The following is a 21,420-nucleotide window of genomic DNA, read 5'->3' on the forward strand; positions in this document are numbered from 1 at the left end:
AAGGAGGGAGAAAAGAAGGGCAGGAAGATCATCTTGATGGGGAGGGCTCTGTGTGAACATTGTGGTGTGCACGGGCTGTGTGTGTCGCTGCTGTCATTACACATCTGCGTAGTCTCCCCGTTCCTGTTTCTTCATTTACAATCATGTACGAAGCCCTGACAAAGGGTGGGAGTGTAGGGCCCAGGAAATCCTGGCTGTGGTCACAGGACTGGAGAATGGCCTCCTCCGCTGGCTTGTGAAGGACCCTGGAGATCTCCACAGGATTCCCTCTCACAGGCAAGGCCTATGAGGAAGGATCTCAGACTGTGGCAGGTGTACTGATTAGCATCTGTCACCTTGAGACAAACTAGAGTCACCCGTGAAGAAGAAACCTCAATGGAGGAACTGGCCGCATTGGTTGGTCTTTGGGGTTTGTTCTGTTCTGTTTTGTTTGTTTTTTTGATTGATGGTTAATTCAGGGGTGCCTAGCCCACTGTGGACAGTGCTGCCCTCCCCCAGCAGGACCTGGGTCATAAAGAAAGGGAGCTGAGCAGGCCATGGAAGACAACAGGAAGCAGCACTCCTCCATGGTCCCCGCCTGCCTCTGCCCTGACTTCTCTCAGTGATTGACTGTGATTGGAACGTCTGAGCCGTGTAAAGCCTTTGCTTCCCAGGTTGCTTCTGGTCATGATGTTTATCACAGCAGCAACACAAACCAAGCTGGGACAGCAAGAGTAGAGCAATTCCAAGTGAGATACCAGGCAGCTGCTGAGAACACAGGGTGGGCTGTGGGCAGGAGGAAACACTCAGGAAGCTGGTCACATCCTGACAGAGACTCCAAGACTCTGTCTCCCTGGCACCCATCTCCCACCCAGCAGCATGGCCACTGGCTGTCCTGTCCCTGTCATTTTGCCATGGGCACTGTGGATGATCCAGGGACTTATAGCACAAGCCCAGTCACTCTCTATGGTAAGTTGCCCATGTAGACAAACCATTAACACCATGACAGGGACCCTGGGACATAGGTATGGTCCACTCCAGAGCATCTTTCAGGCTTATTGAAGAGGCCGTCCCCAGAGATGTGGCATTTCAACTGAGACTGAGCAATGAGTAGAAGTAGCTAAATCAAGAGGACTGAGCATGAGGCCAAGAAAGCTCTGGGATGAGGGAGCTGGGTGCACAAAGGCTCTCCCCCTGGGTGTGTCTCCTCCCACTAGAATCTGAAGTTCTGGCTTGGAGGGAGGTGGGTGACCTGAGAGAAGTGCTGGCCTTGTTCTGAGGCCAGCACCCTCCATCAGAAACAGGTCTCCAATGTTTTATCAAGGGAGGAGAAAGCTGGGGGTTGGCAGAATTCCCAAACCTAAGATAGGGGAGGGAAGCAGTTCCCAGAGGTGACAGAAACTGGGTGACCTCAGATGGGTGCCAGGATGAAGACAACTGAAGGCTAGCCATTCAAGAGGCTGAGAGCTTCAGAGACATCAGCCTGGTGGTTGGCAGGAGTCAGCAGGGAGAGAGACAGAATCACTGAAAGACTGTGTCCTAGACCCGGCTCCCCACCTGATATCATCTTATGGGTGGCTTCTCCAGCTGGGATCTATTCTTCATTTAAGGGCAGCTCTGAGGCACTTCAGGAAAACAGCACTCCAGTTTTCTTAATGTAAAAGATAGACATTGGTTTGCAGAATTAGGAGCAAATGAGATTTTAAGAGAAGCAAGAACAAGACACTTGCAAGGCCTCACATCTCTGACATTCTCAGAGGGACCTCTGAGGGGACTCTGATGTAATAAGTCACATTCTTTACAGGAGGGTTGAGAGCTCCAGTGTTCTGCTGGGGGTCCCCAGTGCTCCTGCCTCTCCCTGCTGCTCTCCCCTGAGAGCCCCCCTTTCCCAGTACATCTCCCCTGGCTGATTTTGATGATGTCCTTGCTCCAAACTCCTGGATATCCCCAGGCCACAGGGCACCTGGGTGCTGAGGGGCAGAGGGAAGGAGCTATGGGGTGCTCTTGGGAGCCTTTGGAAAACCAAGTTTCCAACTGGAGTAGGGAGACAATTTCTTCCCTCATTCCATGCAGCCCAGCATTGGCTAGAGTGTCCTAGGCCCTGGCCACTCCAAGGCAGAGCCTTCCCAGGCTCCAGGCCCTTACTGAGATCCCTGTGGGAGGAGGCCAGAGCTCTGTCTTCCTTCCACTGAGACTATCTAGCTCTCTGTTCATTGCCACTGGACACTGCCCATGTGCTATTCTTTTGCATGCTGAGAACTTCCTCTCATCCTTCCATGTCTCTTAACTAATTTCTTAGTTGATGTAGGTGATCTGTAAGGGATGCTGCTGAGTATGGAATATGGAAGGTCCTATCATAGGAGCATAAACTCAAAACAAGACTAGACCTCATTCAGACAGCAGTTCATGCTGTGGAGGTTTAATCTGTTACTATGTATTGTAATGCTAAATTCTGTACTCCAAAGGTCTAGTTGCCTACAAATGAATTCATCTACCAGTTTTTGTTGTGTAAATCTTATTCCTTAAAACTATTGGTTAAATAAAAATGACTACAGTCAACACTGGAGGGATTTTGGTAGGCGGGTTTTGAGTTAACTGGTTGGGGTTGCAGAGGAAGGAGAGAGAAGCCACCATGAGAGGAGATGGACTATGAGCACATGGCCAGGAGAAACAGCAAGTATTTGGGGTACAGTAATAGCCAGGCCAGCATTTAGAAAAGTAGATTGGGGTTACCTTCCAGCCCCCACCCCCCGGAAATTGTCAAAGCCTAGTAAAATAATCATAGTCTGAGGTTCATTCATTTGTAAACTAGATAGATGGTGATAAGTTTAAATTGGTTCAACTACACACTGCCAACTATATATGTGTGCACGATGCTTTGGAAGGCTGCTTAGCAGAGTCCATTGAAGCTGAAGTGAAAGACTCCAAGAGGAGCCCCTCGCTCAGGCCTCAGGACAATAGCGGACACCCAAGAACTCAACGATAGACCAAGCTTGATACAAACCACATGAGGCTTTATTCGGGAAAGTCAGAGCTCTGGGGACAACTCACATCCCACGCAGGGGTAGAGGAGTCGACCTTGAGGGGGAAAGAGGTCCCAGTTTTTATAGGCCCTCAGGGGGGAAAGGAGAAGGGGGGAGTAGGGGATTTCCAGATCTAAACAATATCTATTCTCAAGAAATAGGTATGGGAGGGGTACAAGGAAAGAGTCTGGGGCAGGTGTAGCAACTCAGGATTGGCTGGGCTGTGGTTGCTGGGGAGATTTTCTGACTCTTTCTTAGCAACCAATATCACACACAATATCAGTGGGCACACACATGGGTTCAAGGAATGGTCAAAACATTGGCAGACACACGGGTTCAAGGAGTGGCCAGAGCATTGTGCACCTCTATTTTTCTAAATCAGTGAAGCTAGTTCTGCTAACAGTGACATCTATCTTGACAATTTCAGGGCTTCTATGACCTTTTACATTCTGTCAGGATCTTTCAGAAGAAACTCACACCCAATGACTATGTGACTCCAGGCCAAAATAATGCTGTGATTATCCACCAAGACATGTACCAGGAAGACCCTAATAGCCTCGGTCTTCACCATATCCTCTAGTGGGACCCATCCCCTGTGGTGGGGCCCATCCCCCATGCCATCTGTGTAAATACCATGCGTGGAGTACAGTGGACTTTACTCAGCAAGATGAAAGAGTCAGATTCTACAACACAGATGGATCTCAGAATCCTGCTGCTGAGTACGGGATCAAGACACCAACATAGAGATTTCTATATATCAGCATTTATACAAAGCTGGGGACCTGTCTGAGGTTCTAGAAAACAGGTCAGTGGACCCCGTGGAGAGGTCAAGGCCTTTGAGGGTAAAAGGGCTTCTGGTGTCTTTTGCTATGAATGACAAGTCACCAGGCTATGTTTTCCTCTTTTCTGCAGATATACTATTCCTCAATAAAATTTAGATTAAAACAAACAAACAAAGCAAAGCAAAAAGCAATCCTACCGTGGGAGCATTTTTTAGGATTGAGAATAAACACCAAGCCACAAAAGGTGTACTATACCCAGAGTCCAGATGGCCTTCCACCCATACTTTGCGCTCCTTCCTAGAACCTCCTTAGCTAGAACCACCAGTCAAGTTCACATAATGAGTCAGGCTCAGATCAGTCACAAAGGGGTCACTGCTTGGCTGGGGATGGGACCTTGCTACCTCATGGTTTTTATTGCTATTTGATGATTGATGTATAGTCATAGAACAAGTCACATGTTCTGCCATTGACTCTTGCAGTTTTACTTGTTTGTTTTTGAGTCAGAGTCACAAGTAGGTCAAGTTGGCCTTGAACTCACTTTGTAGCAGAGCAGGACCTTGAACTCCGGATCTTCCTCTTAAATGCTGTGATTACAGTCGGATGTTGTCATACCGTTTATGCAAAGCTAAAGATCAAACCCAGGACTTTGGGCATGGTAGATAAAGACTCCACTAACTGAGCTACATCCCCAGCCATAAACATAAGCACTTAGCCTCCTATCCTCCAGAATCATGTGGATTCTGGGACTCAAACTCAGGTTCTCTGGAAAAGCAGTAGCCAGTGTTCCTCACTCCTGAGCCACGGCTCCAGCCTTCACCCCTTTTTGAGACAGGGTTTCATATAGCCTAGGTTCTCAAAGTTGGTGAATATTTGAGGATGACTTTGAACTTCTGGTCCTCCTACCTTTATATCCTGAGTGTTGTAGACACACACAAGTTGACTTATGCAGGGCTTGAACCTAGGACTTTATACATGCTGGTCAAGCATTGTACCTACTGAGTCACATCCCCAGCCAAGGAGGTTCTAGGAAGGAGGGCAAAGTATGGGTGGAAGGCCATCTGGACTCTGGGTATAGTACACCTTTTGTGGCTTGGTGTTTATTCTCAATCCTAAATAATTACAGCTTCTATTTCCTTTTCTTTTCAGATTCATACTTTGGTATCAACCTTTGTGGCATTTGCTAAGCCAGAAAATGGATGGAGGCATTCATGAATAGACTGCTCAAGCAAGAGAGTCTTCATCTTGGACTTTGAAGCCAGGAGTTGCCCAGCCAAAGAACTTGCTCCCACATACAGCAGCCTCAGTAGCTGGGAGGTGGTCTGTCCCTGTAACTCCACCCCCACACTCCATGTCAAATTCCTACAGGGGAGAACCCAGCAGACCCAGCTGTGCTTGGAGTCTTCTCTGGGTGCAGAAACTTACACTCCTAGTGGGCGGGGGGGGCGGGGGGGGGCAGGTCATGTCTTAGAAGAGGTTCTGGGAGAGTTCTTCCTGAGGTTCAGTTTTCAGAGAAAGGGATCAGTCAGTGAACAGACTTCCCAAAAGTTCTATAACCAAGATGTGAGACTTATTTCCATGTTCCTGAAATGATATATGTCTTAGGGTTTTACTGCTGTGAACAGACACTATGACAGAGGCAACTTTTATAAAGACAACATTTAATTGAGGCTGGCTTACACCCACAGAGGTTCAGTCCATTATCATAAAGGTAGGAACATGGCAGCATCCAGGCAGGCATGGTGCAGGAGGATCTGAGAGTTCAACATCTTGTTCCAAAGGCAAACGGGAGAAGACTGGCTTCCAGTCAGCTAGGATGAGGTTATTAAAGCTGACAGCCCACAGTGACACACCTATTCCAACAAAGCCACACCTCCTAATAGTGCCACTCCCTGGGCTAAGCATATACAAACCATCACAGTATGGCTATCATGCTACTGGGAGTTTCCAGAACGTTGAACTAAAGCAGCCATCTTTGACATTAAATGGCCATGACCATCAGGAGTCTGAGAAGTCCTTCCTTTGTAAAATTCACATCTGAGCACACCTGGGTTTTCTTCTCCATTTAAATAATGTGTTGCAATGGATTGGAGGAAGGCGAGATACTTCAGCTATTCTGCATTATTCCAGACATTAGGAAATGAGATTTGTAAGTCAGTGCCCTTGTGTGCTAATGGTTTTAGTTGTTTTTGTCTTGGCTGTCCCAGAACTTATTATATAGACCAGGCTAGCCTCAAACTCACAGAGATCCTCTTGCCTCTGCCTCCCATGTGTTGGAATTAAAGGTGTTTGCTGGCCTCTTCTGCTACATAAAATAAAATAAAATAAAATAAAACCTATTAAAAATGTCTTTTGTGGCCAAATGGGGTGGCTTAGATCTAAGTTTGGAACCCTTAGCACTCATGTAAAAACTGGGTGCAGTGGTGTATAGCTGTAACTCCCATGCAGGGGGAGGGGTGGGATCAGGAGATCAGCTTTCCAGTCAAAGCGTTGATCCAGGGTTCCTGTGGGAGGTGTCAGCTCAAAAACCAAGCTGGAGAGCTTTCCTGAGGAAAAGCACCCAACCAATACATGTGCATATGCATACATGAACATACACACAGAGCACAGAGCTGCTCAACATGGGACAGACTCCAGGTTCAACGCCCAGAACTGAAAAAAATGTACAAAGAGAAAGAATTAAATTAAAATACAGTTGGCACTAACATTGCAAGGGTCCTTTATTCACCAAAGAATGATACCCTAGACTCAAACAGTATGTAAATGCAAAGAGTGTTTTATTCTGCAGAAGTCCAGCATGCTGGGGTCTCTCATTACCAGAATAGAGAGACACCCAAGTGAGCCTGCAGGCCCGATTTAAAGCACAGTCGGAATTCCTGGGTAGGTGACCTCTATGTTAATCTGTTGGGTCCAACTCTAGGGACATTTCATTACCAGGGTGTTGGGGCTGGAAACTTGCTGGGGAGGTCTGGAAACTGTTACTGAGGAAGTAGCTGAGGAAGTCTAGAAACTGATGCTGACCCATCATCCTGGCCTCAGGGCAGGTGGCAGGGCAACTTCCAGGCCTGGACTTGCCTGGAATTGCCCAGTTCTTGGAGACAGAGATTTAGGCCTAGTCTCCTGAACTGTTCATTTGAAGCCTGTCAAGGAATCAGCCTAGCCTTCTCAACATGTAGTAGGGTTACTATTGTTAGAGCTTCTCTCTCTCTCTCTCTCTCTCTCTCGATCGATTTCTTTCATCTTTAAGTGTGTGTGTGTGTGCATGAACAGTGCGTGTAGTCACCCTAAGATGTCAGAATGTCACATCCTCTGAGCTGGAATTCAGATGGTCCCGAGACCTTGGATGTGGGCGCTGGAACCAAACTGTCCCATCAGTGTGCCTGCTTAACTGCTGAGCCATCTCTCTAGCCCTTCTTTGTTCTGTGTTTTGAGACCTACTCCCTGTAATTCAGGCTTTAAGTAAATAAATCTTTCTTTTATCAGGTCCTCATGGGGCTGAAATATTAAAGGGAGGTAAAGCACGTGAGCTGATGCATTCATAAGAACACTGTCATTCAAGCCAATGAGGGCAGCTGAGTACCTATGTGCCTGGTGTGCAGGCTCACTTGCCCCAAGATTTTCTGCCAAATGGGAGGCAGATGTGGATGAGAGCTTTTCCAGAGCTGAAGTGCTGAGATTCCAGCCCCATGGAAATGACTCTTGCCCTAGGAATGCTGTTCTTGGATAGTCTTCCTGGCATTTCTGATCATTTTCCCTTAACATGAGTCACCATCTTTGTTCCACACCCAAAGGCCTTCAGTGTGACAGCTGCTCTTGATGCACCAAGATCTATTCTGGGGGAACATCACGGCTCACATGAGATCTTGTCCTCTGGGACAGCAGCTACCTCACCTCCAAGCTCAGCCTGGAGTGGTCTCTGAGAGTAGGTCAAAGGCGGGTCTGCTTTTGGTTGTTGTTGTTTTTCTCTTCCAGCTCTTTATTTTTCTGGTCCTGGGGATAGAATTCAATCAGGGCCTCCACGATAGATAAGCAAGTGTTCTACTAACGAGCTGTGCCCCAGCTCTTTATTTTTTCAGTTGCCCTTGGACTTGGCCCTCCTCCTGAGTAGCTACAATCACAGGCCGAAGCCATTGAGCTGTAGGCTTGTCTTGGTCTTTTTGTTGTTGTTATTGTTGTTGTTTTGTTTTGTTTTGCTTTTCAATCTTCTATGTAGCCCAGGCTGGTCTCAGACTTGAGATCCTTCTACAGTTGCCTGTTAAGAGCTGTAATCCCAGTACATATCACCATTCATGCCCAGCACTTCAGTTGCCCTCTTTAAATAGAAGAATCAGAGGGTTTTGAGGCAGGCTCTGTGGCACATGTTGTCTTCCCAGCATGGGAGACTTCAGCTGAAGCAGGAGAATTGCCTAGAGGTCAAGATCAATCCGGGCAACATCATATAGTAAGTTCTGGGCCAGCCTGAGCTATATAGTGAAATCCTGTCTAAAAAAAAACAAAAGAAGGAAAAAAGAAGAGAAAAAAAAAAAGACAAGGTTATTGGAAATAGCTGAGGAGATGGCAGACCCAAAGAGCAGCTGAGGACCAATTTAGGAATATGAGCTATTTTCAGGACAGTGGTTTGGCCAGCTTAGGCACCCATACTTTGGCTAGGCAACTTCATTGATTGTACCTAATGGTGGGAGTGGGAGAGAGTTTTCCACCTAAAAGAAGGTTTCCTGGGTGATGGTCAGGCTAAAGATGTGTCTTACTAGACTTTCCAGTGGCCTGCCCAGACGGATGTAGTTATCTACATATGTGTGACACTGTGTAACCTCCTCAATCACTCTCCCCTGTTCTGAGGCAGGGTCTGCCACTGAACCTGGAACTCATTCATTTGACTAATCTAGCTAGCTTCTCAGGGAGTTCACTGACTCTGCCTTCTAAACAGCAGGATAACAAGTGTGTTCTCATCCCCGTCATCCCTGTCATCCTCATCATCTCTGTCATCCCTGTCATTCTCATCATCCCTGTCATTTCTGCCATCCCCGCCAACCCCATCATCCCCGTCCTCCCTATCATCCTCGCCCTCCTCATTGGCTTTATGTGTGAGCTGAAGTTCCCAGCCTTGAACCTCAAGCTTTGACAGAAGCACTTTATCCATGTGCCATCTCCATAGCCTTTTACCTGGATTTTTCAGATGGGGCCAGAGGTGAGCCTTGAGTAGATAAAGAATGCTAGTTATAAGATAGCAGAAGTATTTCAGGACTGGTGAGATGGCTCAGTGGGTAAAAGCACTTGCCGTGTAAGCCTGGTGATGTGAGTTCAATTCCCAGAACACACGTAAAGATGGAAAGAGAGAACTGACTTCACAAAGTTGTCTTCTGACCTCTCCATGTGTGTAACACATACACATTATATCATGCACACACACATATAATAATGATGATGATAATAGTAATAATAAATGCATTTATGTTTGTTTATGTGGGAAAGATCCCAGGGCCTTTCACGATTCTACTGCTAGGTTATACTCCCAGCCCTAGAAGAGAGACTTTTAAAAGTCTCCTATATCCTACATCTCAGAGATAACCACAGTCATTTTTAAAGTTCATTCTCTCCTTCAATGGATTCTTTTCAACTGAATTAAAGCCATGCTGAGGGCATAATTTTGGGTTTAATATTTACACACTGGGTGTTGGTCCCAAAGGTATCCTCTAGATGGATACCTTTGTAACACACTGGCTTGGTGAATGGACTTGTCCTGTACCTGTCTCAGTTGGTGGAGGAAGCCACAGAGTCTGCCTCTGGCATATATTACTGCTGACACTGGGGACCAGGTAGGGACTGCGTGGCTTGGGAAGTTGCTACCTCCTGACTTCTGTCAGAAGAAGAGTTTCTGTCTGGGTACCAGCCACGGTGAGTAGGTATTCCCATGACTGTAATCTTGGGTAAGGAATGACCCCACCTCTGCGAGAGCCAATGTATACTTGTGTTAATGGGTCAAGGGGTTGTGCCTGCAGCTTGTCATTAAGGGATTTTAGAAGACTCTAATGATTTTCAGCCTTCTGGTGTGAATGGACCACAATTCCACCAAATATTTACCTATCTCTGCCTCCCAGCTACTGGGATTAAAGATTTGTATCACCACACCCAGCAAAAAATGTAGCCCAAATTGGCCTTGAACTCATGATCCTTCTACATACATTCTCTTCAACATATCCTACCAGTACTGCCAGCATGACTGCTCCATCAAACTGTTAAATATACATATCCAGTCTCTGACAGCATGTAAAAACTGTATTTTGCGATGGAAGAGTAAAATTACTAGGGAAGGTGGGAAAATGGGGAAATCCTAGTTGAAACGAAGCCAGGAGTATCTTAATAACATGCTATAGAGATTTAGACGTGTGTTTAAGCTCTGAAAAAAATGTGTATTTAATAAGTTAAAACTGCCAGCTGCCTGATCAAACCTCTGCTGACATTTGCTAAGCAAGGAGTTCATAGGGGTATGCACACTCAGTAGTCTTTCACTTGGAGCTAGAGAAATCCAGACACTTCCACAGGTCTCGGCCCTGGTGATGGAGGCCACCTACCCCTCAGAAATGTACAGAGCCATCTGCGAAGGGCATTAGCTTGTGTCCCTAGAAAAGTATAGCTCAACCGCGCTGTTTGATTCATCCCACATGACCCAGGTGGCCAGCTTCTCCTCCAGACGCCTCTGTGGATTCTGGCTAAGCATCCCCAACACTTCATCTTCACAGAGGGGGAGGGGCCCGTCTAGGTCAAGGCTGGGGAGTGCTGAGCACTAATTGGGAAAGCCAGGCTGATAACACACAGCACCTTGGGCCTAGGGGCTATGGCCTCTCTGGTGAGAGACTTTGATGGGCTCCCTCACTCTACTTCTGCTGCTTTTACCGCCATAGTTTGTCTCCGCCCTGTTCTCCTGTGAGCTATTCATGGCATCTGTTTCCCTGGTTTGCATCTCCTTTGTCTCTCTGAGTTGTAGGTCACTATGCACAGGCCTCCTCCACAGCTCCTCCCCGAGGTTGCCACTACTCTCCTGTTTTCTACATTCCACCCCTAGCTCTTTCCCATTCCCGTGATTCATGCCTCAGTGACCCCATGAGCATGCCCAGCTGCAGACTTGGGAGTCATTACTGACTCCTCCTGTCTTCCGTTTTCGTTCTGTCCTCTGAGTTCTGCTTAGTCTGTTCATTGGGTAGTTCGATGTGTAAATGCTAACAATGTACCAGTCATCAAGTTGGGTAGTTACTGGGGAGCAAAACCAGTCACTATGCCGTTTAGTCTAATATTAGAAATAGAAAACCTATGTCATATAGGCAATGTGTCGGGGCTGAATAGAGCTTGTCAGGCATGCGTGCGGCTAGCTCAGATCCTAGCACCTCAGTACTGAGGCATGGTGGTGCACACCTGTAATCTCAGACTCAGGAGGCAGAGACAGGAGGATCAGAAAATCAAGGTCCTTCTCAGCTGTGCAGTGAGTTGAAGGCTAACCTGAGCTATATGAGACCTTGTCAGGAGAGAGGGGAGGGGGACATGTTATAAATGTTTGGTGATGGGACAGAGAAGGCTTCCCCAAGGAGAGCCATGTGAGATAGCCCAGTAATGAACTAGATCCAAGACTAGGTCAGAGATATCAACTTCTAAGTAGGCAAAACAACTGGGTTTACCTCCAAATGAGATAGATAGAATGGGGCATGTCCCCCGCCCCCTGCCCCCAGAGTGAGTGGGAAGGCCACTTCTCTTTGGGAAGGCCATTGTGGCTGGGGGGGGACAAATGCCATGGTAATATGGGCAGGGAGAGTAGGCAGAGGTCCTGTTGTCAGACCCTTGAAAGAAGCTTAATACTTCTTTCAACAGGCTAAAGCAAACTGGGTGTGGTGCTGTCTGCCTTTCAACTCAGCACTTGGGAGACAGAGGCAGGCACATTTCTTTGAGTTCAAAGCTAGCCGGCTATACACAGAAAGTTCCAGGCCAGCTAGGGCCACCTAGTGAAACCATGTCTCCAAAAACAAGAACAAAAAAATTAGGGAAGACCGATGTTTAAGGTGAGAAGTAGGTAGGACAAATTTATATCTGAAATCACTTTGGCTACCTTGTGGAAAGGACAGAGTGGGTGGAGCTTGAGTGTGGGACAATGAGCCCATGGGCTTCTTTGCTTTTTAAATTTTGATTTATCTTATGTGTGTGTTGCCTGCGTGTATGTATGTGCAAGATGTTCGTGCTTGGGGCCTGTGGTGGTCAAAAGAGGGTATCAGATCCCTGTTTGTGGATCTGATGTTACGGTGGAACTGGAGTTACAGATGGCTGTGAACTACCTCGTCAGGATTGAATATCCAGCCCTCCTCTCTAAGAGCACAAAAGCTCTTATCTCTGAACCATCTTGCCAGCTTCCCTTTTATGCTCCCTTGAGCTGTGACCACCAGCCCGGACCCTCCTTGCCTCTTCACTGGGTCTGGCTCACATTTAACATTTATCAATAGGGGAGGAGGAATAATCAATGATCCTTTGTTGAAATGAAAATAAAAGGTCAAACCCCTAACTGTGGCCTTCAAGCCCAGCTCTTAGTTGCCTCTCTGGTGTCGCATCCATTTGTCCTCATGTGCCCTCCCTAGGATTTAGTCTAGGAAGAAGGGACTAGAGGCTTGAGAGATAGAAGTAGATTAAGAAGGACAAGTCAAATCTGAGGTGAGTTTGCGGTCTTGGAGGTTGATCCATGTTAGAGAATGGGGCATGGCTGAAGCAAAGGGTTCCGGATAGTGGAAGAGGGTCAGGGACCAATGCTTGGGGACACTTGGAGGCTTAGAAACAAGACCTCAGGTCCTTGTTGTGGGGTGATGACTGTAGACAGAAACCCTGAGCAGTAGAAGCCGAGAGCTTCTGGGCTCCAGCTAGTGGAGAACTGATGTTCCTGGCTAGCTAGAACCCTAGCTGGTAGAGGACGGGCAGTTGTCTGTGATGTATGAGACCCTGGGTTTGATCCCTGGCACCAGGAAATAATAATAATAATAATAATAATAATAAATAATAATGGGTGGGACTCAGAGATGTGGGACTGAGAAAGCCAATGACAAAGGCAGACTTGAGACTGACTTGGTAGGAGAGAAGGGCCAACAGCCAAAAAGAATCTTACAACAAGGCTCAGGCCTATAATGGGGACACAGAGACTAGAGCCAAGTGGCTCCTGCCCTTTCCACAGTGACAGCCATGACTGTCTTAACTCCTACAAGTCAAGGACACTCAAGGGAAGTCCTCAAGGTGCACCAGCACCCAGGGTGAGCGAGCTCTTGGTAGGAATACCTTCCTGGGAGAAACCCTGAGGAGGGTCTCAGGGGACCATAACTGTTTGTGGTTGGCATGGTAACCAAGAGACTATGACATACTTAGAGGGTGGGTGAGGTCACAGAACACAAGCTTTAAAGTAAGTGAATCATGTGTGGCTCATTTAATTTTAAAGGAGGCCTCTGAGAAGAGCTTAGAACAATTTTTTCCTCTGAGTGCCATTTCCCAAAGGTACTCACAGAACAATAAGGTGTGACCATAATGGCCGCACTGAGTTGTCTTTTGGACAGTGTTAGGAGGGACATAAAGAAGGTGGACAGAGAATTAAGACAATTGAGATGTATCGACGAAATCAGCTCCCGCTGCCTGTGTGACTTATACATGCACCCGTACTGCTGCTGCGACCTGCATCCCTATCCCTACTGCCTCTGCTACTCCAAGCGATCCCGCTCCTGTGGCCTGTGTGACCTCTACTACCCGTGCTGCCTGTGTGACTACAAGCTGTACTGCCTTCGCCCATCGCTCCGCAGTTTAGAGAGGAAAGCAATCTGCGCCGTTGATAAGAAAGAGTGTTGGCTGAGGGAAAGGGTGTGACCTGAGAGTCAGTGTAGCTGCCACATGGTGGGAAGAGGCAGGGACATGGGGAAAGTGACAGATGAATGGATGTGAAAAGGGATCCAGATAGTGACTCAGGTGACCAGGAGAGGCTTAAGAAGAGACTAGTAGGTGGGCCAACAGTGGGAATAGAGAGGCGAGAGGGGCAGTGTGGTAAATAGGGTAGCCTTAATGAAGGTAAAATAGGGGTGTCATTAAAAAGCTGTTGGAAACAGCAAACTCAACCAATCTTCTGGGAATGACTGAGGTGATCTGGGTGTATTTGGGCTTGCAGAAATGACTGCAGGAGAAGAAAGTCAAAATCAGTCAAATCCTTACTGTGGGCCAGAAGCCTCCACAGCAGAGGCTGAACACTGAAGGCGTTTCCCCAGTGTGTGGGAATCGTTCTCCCACCCAGTCTCAGGCAGAGTTGATTTAGAGCTAGGGCTGCTGTGCTGGCCTCCCCTCCAACCTTAGAAGGGATTTGCAACATCACAGGTTGCAGTCAGCATAGTAGATTGGGATCTCAATGGAATTGGATAATATAATGGGGGGGGGGTATTTCTTTAGTTTCTTTTCCTATCCTTTCCTAACTTTAATATATACCCACAGTCTGTATACAGGGGAGAAATGGTGGAAGTGGGCATTGTCCCCTGGTTATATAAATGACTGTACACCCATCCAGTGGATTAGAGAACTGAGTGTAGTAGCTGACTCTGAGGTGGAGGCAGGAGGCTCACAGGTTCTGATACAGAATGAGTCTGAGGCCAGCTTGTGCTCTGTGAGACTGTCTCAAAAGGGGGATTGAAAAGTTGGAAAGTTCTTTTATGTATGATATGTTCAATGAAAAGATCAGCAGCAGATAAGCCAGACACAAATTCGATGGATGGGAGGATGGCCAGGCAGATAGATGGATGAATGGAAGAATTATTGGGTGAGTGGGTTGATGGGCAAAGTCCCTTGACAACAGTGATGTTTCACTGAGAAGGATAATGGGACAATTACTGACGATGTCACTAAGGGTCAGGGTCAGACCTGCCTGACAGTCTGGAATGAAGAAGTCACCGACGAATTCATCTATATTTTGAACCAATGTTTATTTTTACTCCCTTAGGATGTCAAGTTTATCTAACTTACACTGTGAAATAACAATTAATACTTGGTTCAAATATTAAGTGTCTTTGGGAGCAGGTCTGTGTCCTCTCTCCGTGGCTCTAAATTCTAACATGGTCACCTGGTGCCTCCCACTTCTCCACTTCGCAGGGAAGATGTTTTTCTCTCTGTCTGTATCCTCCTGCCTCCTGCCACAAGGCCACAGTAGACTCGACTTCATGCCTTATTCCCATATAAGTTCAGAAAGAGCACTGCTTCCTCTGGTCTGTGGTACCCTTCCTGGTAGTGTCTAGGTCTCCTGAGTCCCGGCCTTAGTGTGTGAGGTGGACAGTGTCCTTAATTTCTGCATCTGCGAATCTCAGACCCCCCTGCTCTTTATCTCTTCCCCAGCACTTTTCTTCCAATTCATACCATCTTACCAAGTGTCTGCACTCTATTGCCAACAGCCTGACACTGTCACTGTCTGAAAGGGCTCAGTGTCATGTGTAAAACTACAGCTTTAGTTTTCCTGAATAGGAGTGGAAAACGCTAAGCCTAGATCTGAGCTCTAATCCCAAAGGACTCATGACTAATTTTTTCTTTCAATTAAATGCTTTCTTTTTTTTCTTATCTTTAATCTAGCATCTGACACTTGACTGAATAGATCTAGAAATAATCTCCATTCCGTTTTTTTTTTTTTTTTTTTTTAAACACCATCTTTAGAATGAAACTGTACTCAAGGCTTTCTGAGTTTCAAATTCCTATCTTCATGACCTTTCATTCCTTTAAAGAATGTCTGGGCACTGGTCTTTTCAAGTGTTGCCCAGACTTTAGTAACAAATTTTAAATTCCCTCCACGAGTGTCTGTGGTTTGACTGATTGATATGTGTGCACACTGGGCTTTTTTAGACTCGGATTAAAAAGTCCGACCCACTAGCATTTTGCTTAAGTAGCTGCTTCAAAAAGTTAAGCCTGAGTCTTCCTTAGTGGTGCCAGACTTAGCTCTTCTGTTTCCTTAGCTGCTTCAGTTTTCTCCTTTTCTTCTTACCTTTGCAACTGCAAGCTCCAGCAGCCGCCTGACTTTTCCCTTACTTTTGGATTCAAAGGGATGGAGAGGGTAGAATCAGTTTTCTCTCATGAAGCCACACAGCCAGTCCAAGTTACGCTCATACACCCACACGTCACAGGCTTCCCTGACTCTTGTACTAAAGCTAGAAAACTAACAAAACTCTGTCCTTCCTCAGTCCTGTCTACGTAATGGATGCCCATGGCGACATTGACGTCTGCTCGACTCCTTGCAACCAGCTGCATCTTAGTTTGCAGTTATACCCTTGAGCTGCACTGAGCTCAGCCTCTCTCTGTACCTTTTACTGGTACCCAGCAACCAATCTCAAGACTGGCTTCCATCCTCTCACCCAAGAGTCTGTGGTTAGCTTGACTCTTAATAAGAAATTCCCTGGGAAATCTCTCTCTCTCTCTCTCTCTCTCTCTCTCTCTCTCTCTCTCTCACACACACACACACACACACACACACACACACACACACACACACACACAAGACGCCATCTTAAAACCTCAAGTAGTCTCTTCTCATTTGCTTTCATGCTATGAGTCTGAGATTTTCAGTGAATCTACTCAATCAGCCAGGCTGATGTAGGGCAGAGGTTTTTATGGCTACCAAAAAAGCTGTTTTTTCCCACAGATGAGAACTTCTAGCTTCTTCTGGATCCACTGAATGGTAGAAGTAAGCTGCCTCTTTGATGTCTTTTATACCCATTCAAACCCATGGGTCTTAGGGTCCACCATCACTGAACACAGTTGATGTACCCAAGTATTTCAATTGAATTTTTGTTTTGTTTTTTTGTTTTTATTTTAGAGACAGGGTAGCCTTAGCTGCCCTGGAACTCAAACAGATCCATCTGCCTAGGCAAGAGGCTCAATGAAAATGCTCAAACGCATTTTTATTTTATTGTTAGTGCTAGAAATAAAACTCAGATCCTTGCTATGCTGAATAAGTACTCTGTCACCAAATTACACCTCTGGTCTCAGGTGTGTGTTTGTTAATTGGTTTAATCTTTTTGTTTAATGGATTTACACTTGTTCACTAAAGGTCTCAAACTTAGGGTACGCCTGTTTAAGGTAGAGCCTACATAGCCTTATAAAGATGACTTGCGGCTCATAGAGTAAAAACTAGACATCTAGCAATTCCCATCGAATATCCCAGTAACCTGTCTTAGTCATTTATGACAGTGAAGCATTAAAGAGCAATGTTCCTGTTGACTAGGAGATGATAGAGCAAAGCAACATTTGCCCAAGTCTAAAGGACATGTGCACATCCGTGTAGTTCTCAGTGTGGCCCCTGAACCAGTGGAGTAGCATCACCTGGCACTTACTAGAAAGGCAAAGTCTCAGCTTTACACCAACCTAGTGAATCTAGAAATGGGAACCAGATGCCTGTGTCTCACACACCCCACAACCTGGTCCCTGTTGCCAAGTGACATTTGCCTACTCTAAAAGTCTGAGGAAAAGAGAGAGCAAGAAAAGAAGGCAGGAAGGGGGCTGAGGAGTTGGCTTGGTTGTTCAAGCGCTTACCCCACAAGCATGAAGATCTGAGTTTAGATCCCCGGTACCCACATAAAGAAGTTGGGTGCTGTGGCATCTATCAGCACTGGGAAGGTGGAGATGGGGGATCTCGGGTTTGCTGGCAGCTGGTGTAGTCTAATTGATGAGGTCCAGGTTCAGAGAGTGACCCTGTCTCAAGAGCTAAGGTTGCCTGATGTGCCCTCCATTCACTCATACATGTATAGCTAGGCAAACATACACTGAGCAGGGTAGAAGGCAGTAAATGAAGATAAATATGTGTTGGTGAGCAGTGAAGTTTAGCCAGCTCTTTGAAATTGAAATTGAAGAGAAAAAGAATATCCCCATGAAGTCTAGAGGGTGGGCCACCTGTCTGCAGTTCAGAGTCTTGTCTGTGTTACTTTCTTCCTCACAGCTTGAACTTTATCTTTGTGAAAACAGCTGGATCTATAACTCGTTACAGGGCAGGCAGGGTGCTTGGACATGGGAGTGAGCACAGCTCTGTCCAGGAGAGGAATAGGAAACTGGGCACAGGCACAGTCTCTACCATAGCTGGCCAGCTTCCCTCAACTCCAAGGGACTGAGACACAGGAAGCCATTTTTCTTGGCTCAGAACCTTGTAGCCATGGAGAAACCCATTTGGGGTTGTGGGTAACCCATCAGGCAAAAGGCAAAAGTTCCAAGTTCAGAGTTGTTTGACGAGTCAAATATGGTCCCAACAAGTTCTTCTACAACTACATATTCTTGCTCATAGCTATTAATGTAGAAGGGATAAGAAATCTGACCTGGATGAGAGCTTTAGGCATGAATCTTCTGAAGATTCATGGTGTGGGCCCCCTGGACAGAGTGGGACCCCTGAGCAGTGTGAAGACCCTTAAATGAGCTAATGCAGGACCCAAGGAGCCAAGATGACAGGAACAGAGGAAGATGAGGAGGGGCTAGCAATAGAATACATTTGACTGTACCTGAGACTCAGGTGTCTAAGAGAAAGTGGATTTGAAGGATGGCTTTGATTGATAAATCAGGTTCCCAGGCTAGTCTCTAGCTCCTGTGGAGAACAGTCTAGGCTTTTCCCGGAAGAATCAGCAGCAGGGATCCTGCTTGAGCTTCTGTGCCTTTTGCTAGTTTCCGTCCATCCTTGCTATCTTTAATGTCAGGATTTAATGTTTCTCATGCGAACAAGATTTTGACTCTCCCGTGTTGTGTGTCTGTACTCACAACCCCTCCCCCAACACACACACCATAAGGGAGTTTGGGGAGGTCTTTCACACATGCCTTTGCCTGCTTCTTCAAGTCATGATCCATCTAGAGTGAGCTGGTGTCTAGTTCTCCACGCCTTTGTGAGTTCTTCTCTGCCCACACTCTTTGAGACAGGGCTAAGTCTACTTCCAACAGAGCCAGTGTTTTTAAAGACTCCAGTTCTCTTTCTTTCTTTTTGGTATGACCTAAGGTACCCCAGCACAAACAGAGAAAGGAGGACTACCCCACTACTCTGTTTCCCCAGGGCCAGGGTAGAACAAGGCTCAAGATCTCTTACTGCATCATCTGATCCATTGCTCAGGTTGTCTCTGTTTGCCTCAGTGTCTTCTAGGACTGAGTTCTACTGGCCATTGTTTAATTGGCCAACTCATAGTTTGTAATTTTTAATACAAGGGTAGTAATTCACATTTTAAAGCTAGTCCCATAAAGTCTTATCAAATGAGACATACAAATTAAAAGTACCATATATAGCATGATAAACATGTTATAGGTCTACCTACATGTATGAGGAAATCACACACACACACACAGACAGAATAAAAAAACCTCATATCTTCAGCAATGTACTTAGGTAACTTAAGAACATGTTTCAATAAAATTCAGCATAAAGAGATGATCTGGGGGCTAATAAGATAACTCGGCAGTAAGAACACTTGCTGTCCTCCTGGAGTTCAGTTCCCAGCACCCATTTCAGGCTACTTGAAATTATTCCTGGCTTTGGTACCTGTCTTTAAGATGCAGAGTTCAAATGCTAGCTTGTTGGTTGTGTCTGAGTTAAAAAAGAAGAGAAGCCTCGAGAAGGGACTGTAACCTAGTCATGTACTTCCCTGAGTTCCTGAGGCTCTAGGTTCAAACGTCAACATCAGAAAACAAACGAAAACAAAACTGGCTCCATATGATGATAGTAAAAGTAATGCTAATGGTAGTAATTAAGCTAGATTTATAATGAACCAACATAGTATTGAGTAAAACATCGTCTCCTCTAACCATCCACCAGTGCTGTGATGTCGTATCACCATTATGACAGGTAAGGAAACTGAGTCACAGGTTAAGGAACATGCCAAGTTTCCATAACTAAACAGGAGATGCTGGACTTAAACCTGAGAAAGACTTGAAAGGCCAGCAGACTTTGATCAGTTTGAGGCACCGTGACTGGCACGGGGTGGAGTGGGGGCGGGGCTCTTTTAGTCTTGCTAAGGTCTAATCTCTTTTCTCCCTTCCTCCCTTTTCAACTACAGACTCAGAAGGACGACAAATAGAATTCTGGCCTCCTCTTGCTGCAGCAGTAACATATTGGGATCGGTGAATGTGTGCGGCTTTGAACCTGATCAAGTCAAAGTGCGCGTGAAAGATGGGAAGGTCTGCGTGTCGGCCGAGAGGGAAAACAGGTACGACTGCCTCGGATCCAAAAAGTACAGTTACATGAACATCTGCAAAGAGTTCAGTCTGCCGCCATGTGTGGATGAGAAGGACGTGACGTACTCCTACGGGCTCGGCAGCTGCGTCAAGATCGAGTCTCCATGTTACCCTTGCACGTCTCCCTGTAATCCCTGCAACCCATGTAGCCCCTGCAGCCCCTGTGGCCCCTGCGGCCCTTGCGGCCCCTGTGGCCCCTGTGGTCCCTGCGGCCCCTGCGACCCTTGCAACCCCTGCTATCCCTGTGGAAGCCGATTCTCCTGTAGGAAGATGATCTTGTAAGGTGTATGTAAGAACTTGTCTTAGCAGAAGTCAGTACTCCAGCCAGGCAGCTCTTCAGCATTTCTCGTCCCCTTCCCAGAGCCCGTGTAGTTCCAGTGTGTAGGAAACATAATACAGAACTGCATCTGATGACATTGTGTCCTTTGGTTTGACTCCCTACAGAGTTAGCTAATTTAAGAATTAAGGGATAGGGGTGGGATATTAGATGTCCTCCATACCCAACCATCTCCAAGCCCCCAGAAGCATTCCAGGACACTAAGTGACTCTGTGAAATGGCCCAGCCTAGAAACCACTCTGTCAGAGGAGTTTAGGTGGAAGATAATACTGTAGTGGCAATGCCGATCCAAGAAGACTGGATTTTACTGGGGGATCAAAAAATCCTTAAAAGAATGGGGCAGTGACCGTGTTCACAGCCCCAAGGACGGGACAGCCAGAAAGAACAGGACAGCATTCCTGTGATTTTGACTCTCCATCTCTGGCCCAGGGTACTTTGCAGCTTCTTGGGTTTTTTTTTTTTTTTTCAATTATCTCCCCTTTTCCAACTCTTGAAACAGGTTTTCTGCACAGAAGGTCAGTGCAGATATAGTGTAGGAAACTGCAGCTTCCACAAATTGATAGTGTAGTTCACTTGAATTTGGATTTTCCTGTTTGTTTTTGAGGTTGGGTCTCACTATGTACATAAGGCTGGCCTCAAACTCACAGAAATCTACGTCTTCTGCCTCCAGAGTGCTGAGATTAAAGGCAAGGCATATGCCACCATGCCTGTCCTCCAGAATGGCTCTTGATTGCCAGGGAAAAAAGCAAGGAGGTATACAGGCAAAATGAAGGGATGCTGGGAACTGACCGGCTGCAGCTGGTCTCAGACTCTTTGAGGACAGAACTCTTGTTTGCATAGTTAAGCCCTTTCTTTGGTCTTAGCTATGTGTGGATTAGGTTTTCTCAGTATGGGCAGCATTTGGGAATTGAACTCTATACATATGGATGCTAGGCTGAGAGGACGGTTCAGAGGGTAGGAATGATGATGTCTGTGCAAGTGTGAGGACTCAAGTTCAAATTCCCTGTACCAGTAAAAGTCGGGCATGACTGCTCACACTTGTAGCCCCAGCGTTGAGGATGGAGATGGTGGGTCCTGG

At 46.5% G+C, this 21,420-nt stretch overlaps 1 protein-coding gene across 1 annotated transcript; it reads left to right on the top strand.

Moving 5' to 3' along the window:
• The first annotated feature begins 13,202 nt into the window (after positions 1 to 13,202).
• Odf1 (outer dense fiber of sperm tails 1) lies at positions 13,203 to 20,323 on the top strand. Its single transcript, XM_021184019.1, has 2 exons — positions 13,203 to 13,602; positions 19,828 to 20,323. Exons 1-2 carry the CDS (start codon positions 13,325 to 13,327, stop codon positions 20,285 to 20,287), a joined length of 738 nt encoding a protein of 245 aa, XP_021039678.1. The 5' UTR covers positions 13,203 to 13,324; the 3' UTR covers positions 20,288 to 20,323.
• The last annotated feature ends 1,097 nt before the right edge of the window (positions 20,324 to 21,420 follow it).

Source organism: Mus caroli, chromosome 15 (genome assembly GCF_900094665.2).
Source record: "Mus caroli chromosome 15, CAROLI_EIJ_v1.1, whole genome shotgun sequence".
In the NCBI taxonomy this organism is placed as follows: domain Eukaryota; kingdom Metazoa; phylum Chordata; class Mammalia; order Rodentia; family Muridae; genus Mus; species Mus caroli.

Coding starts and splice junctions, on each gene's coding strand:
- Odf1 (XM_021184019.1), top strand. CDS start 13,325: ATGGCCGCACTGAGTTGTCTTTTGGACAGTGTTAGGAGGGACATAAAG. Junction 13,603..19,827: donor TCGCTCCGCAGTTTAGAGAG/GAAAGCAATCTG, acceptor TTTCAACTACAG/ACTCAGAAGGACGACAAATA.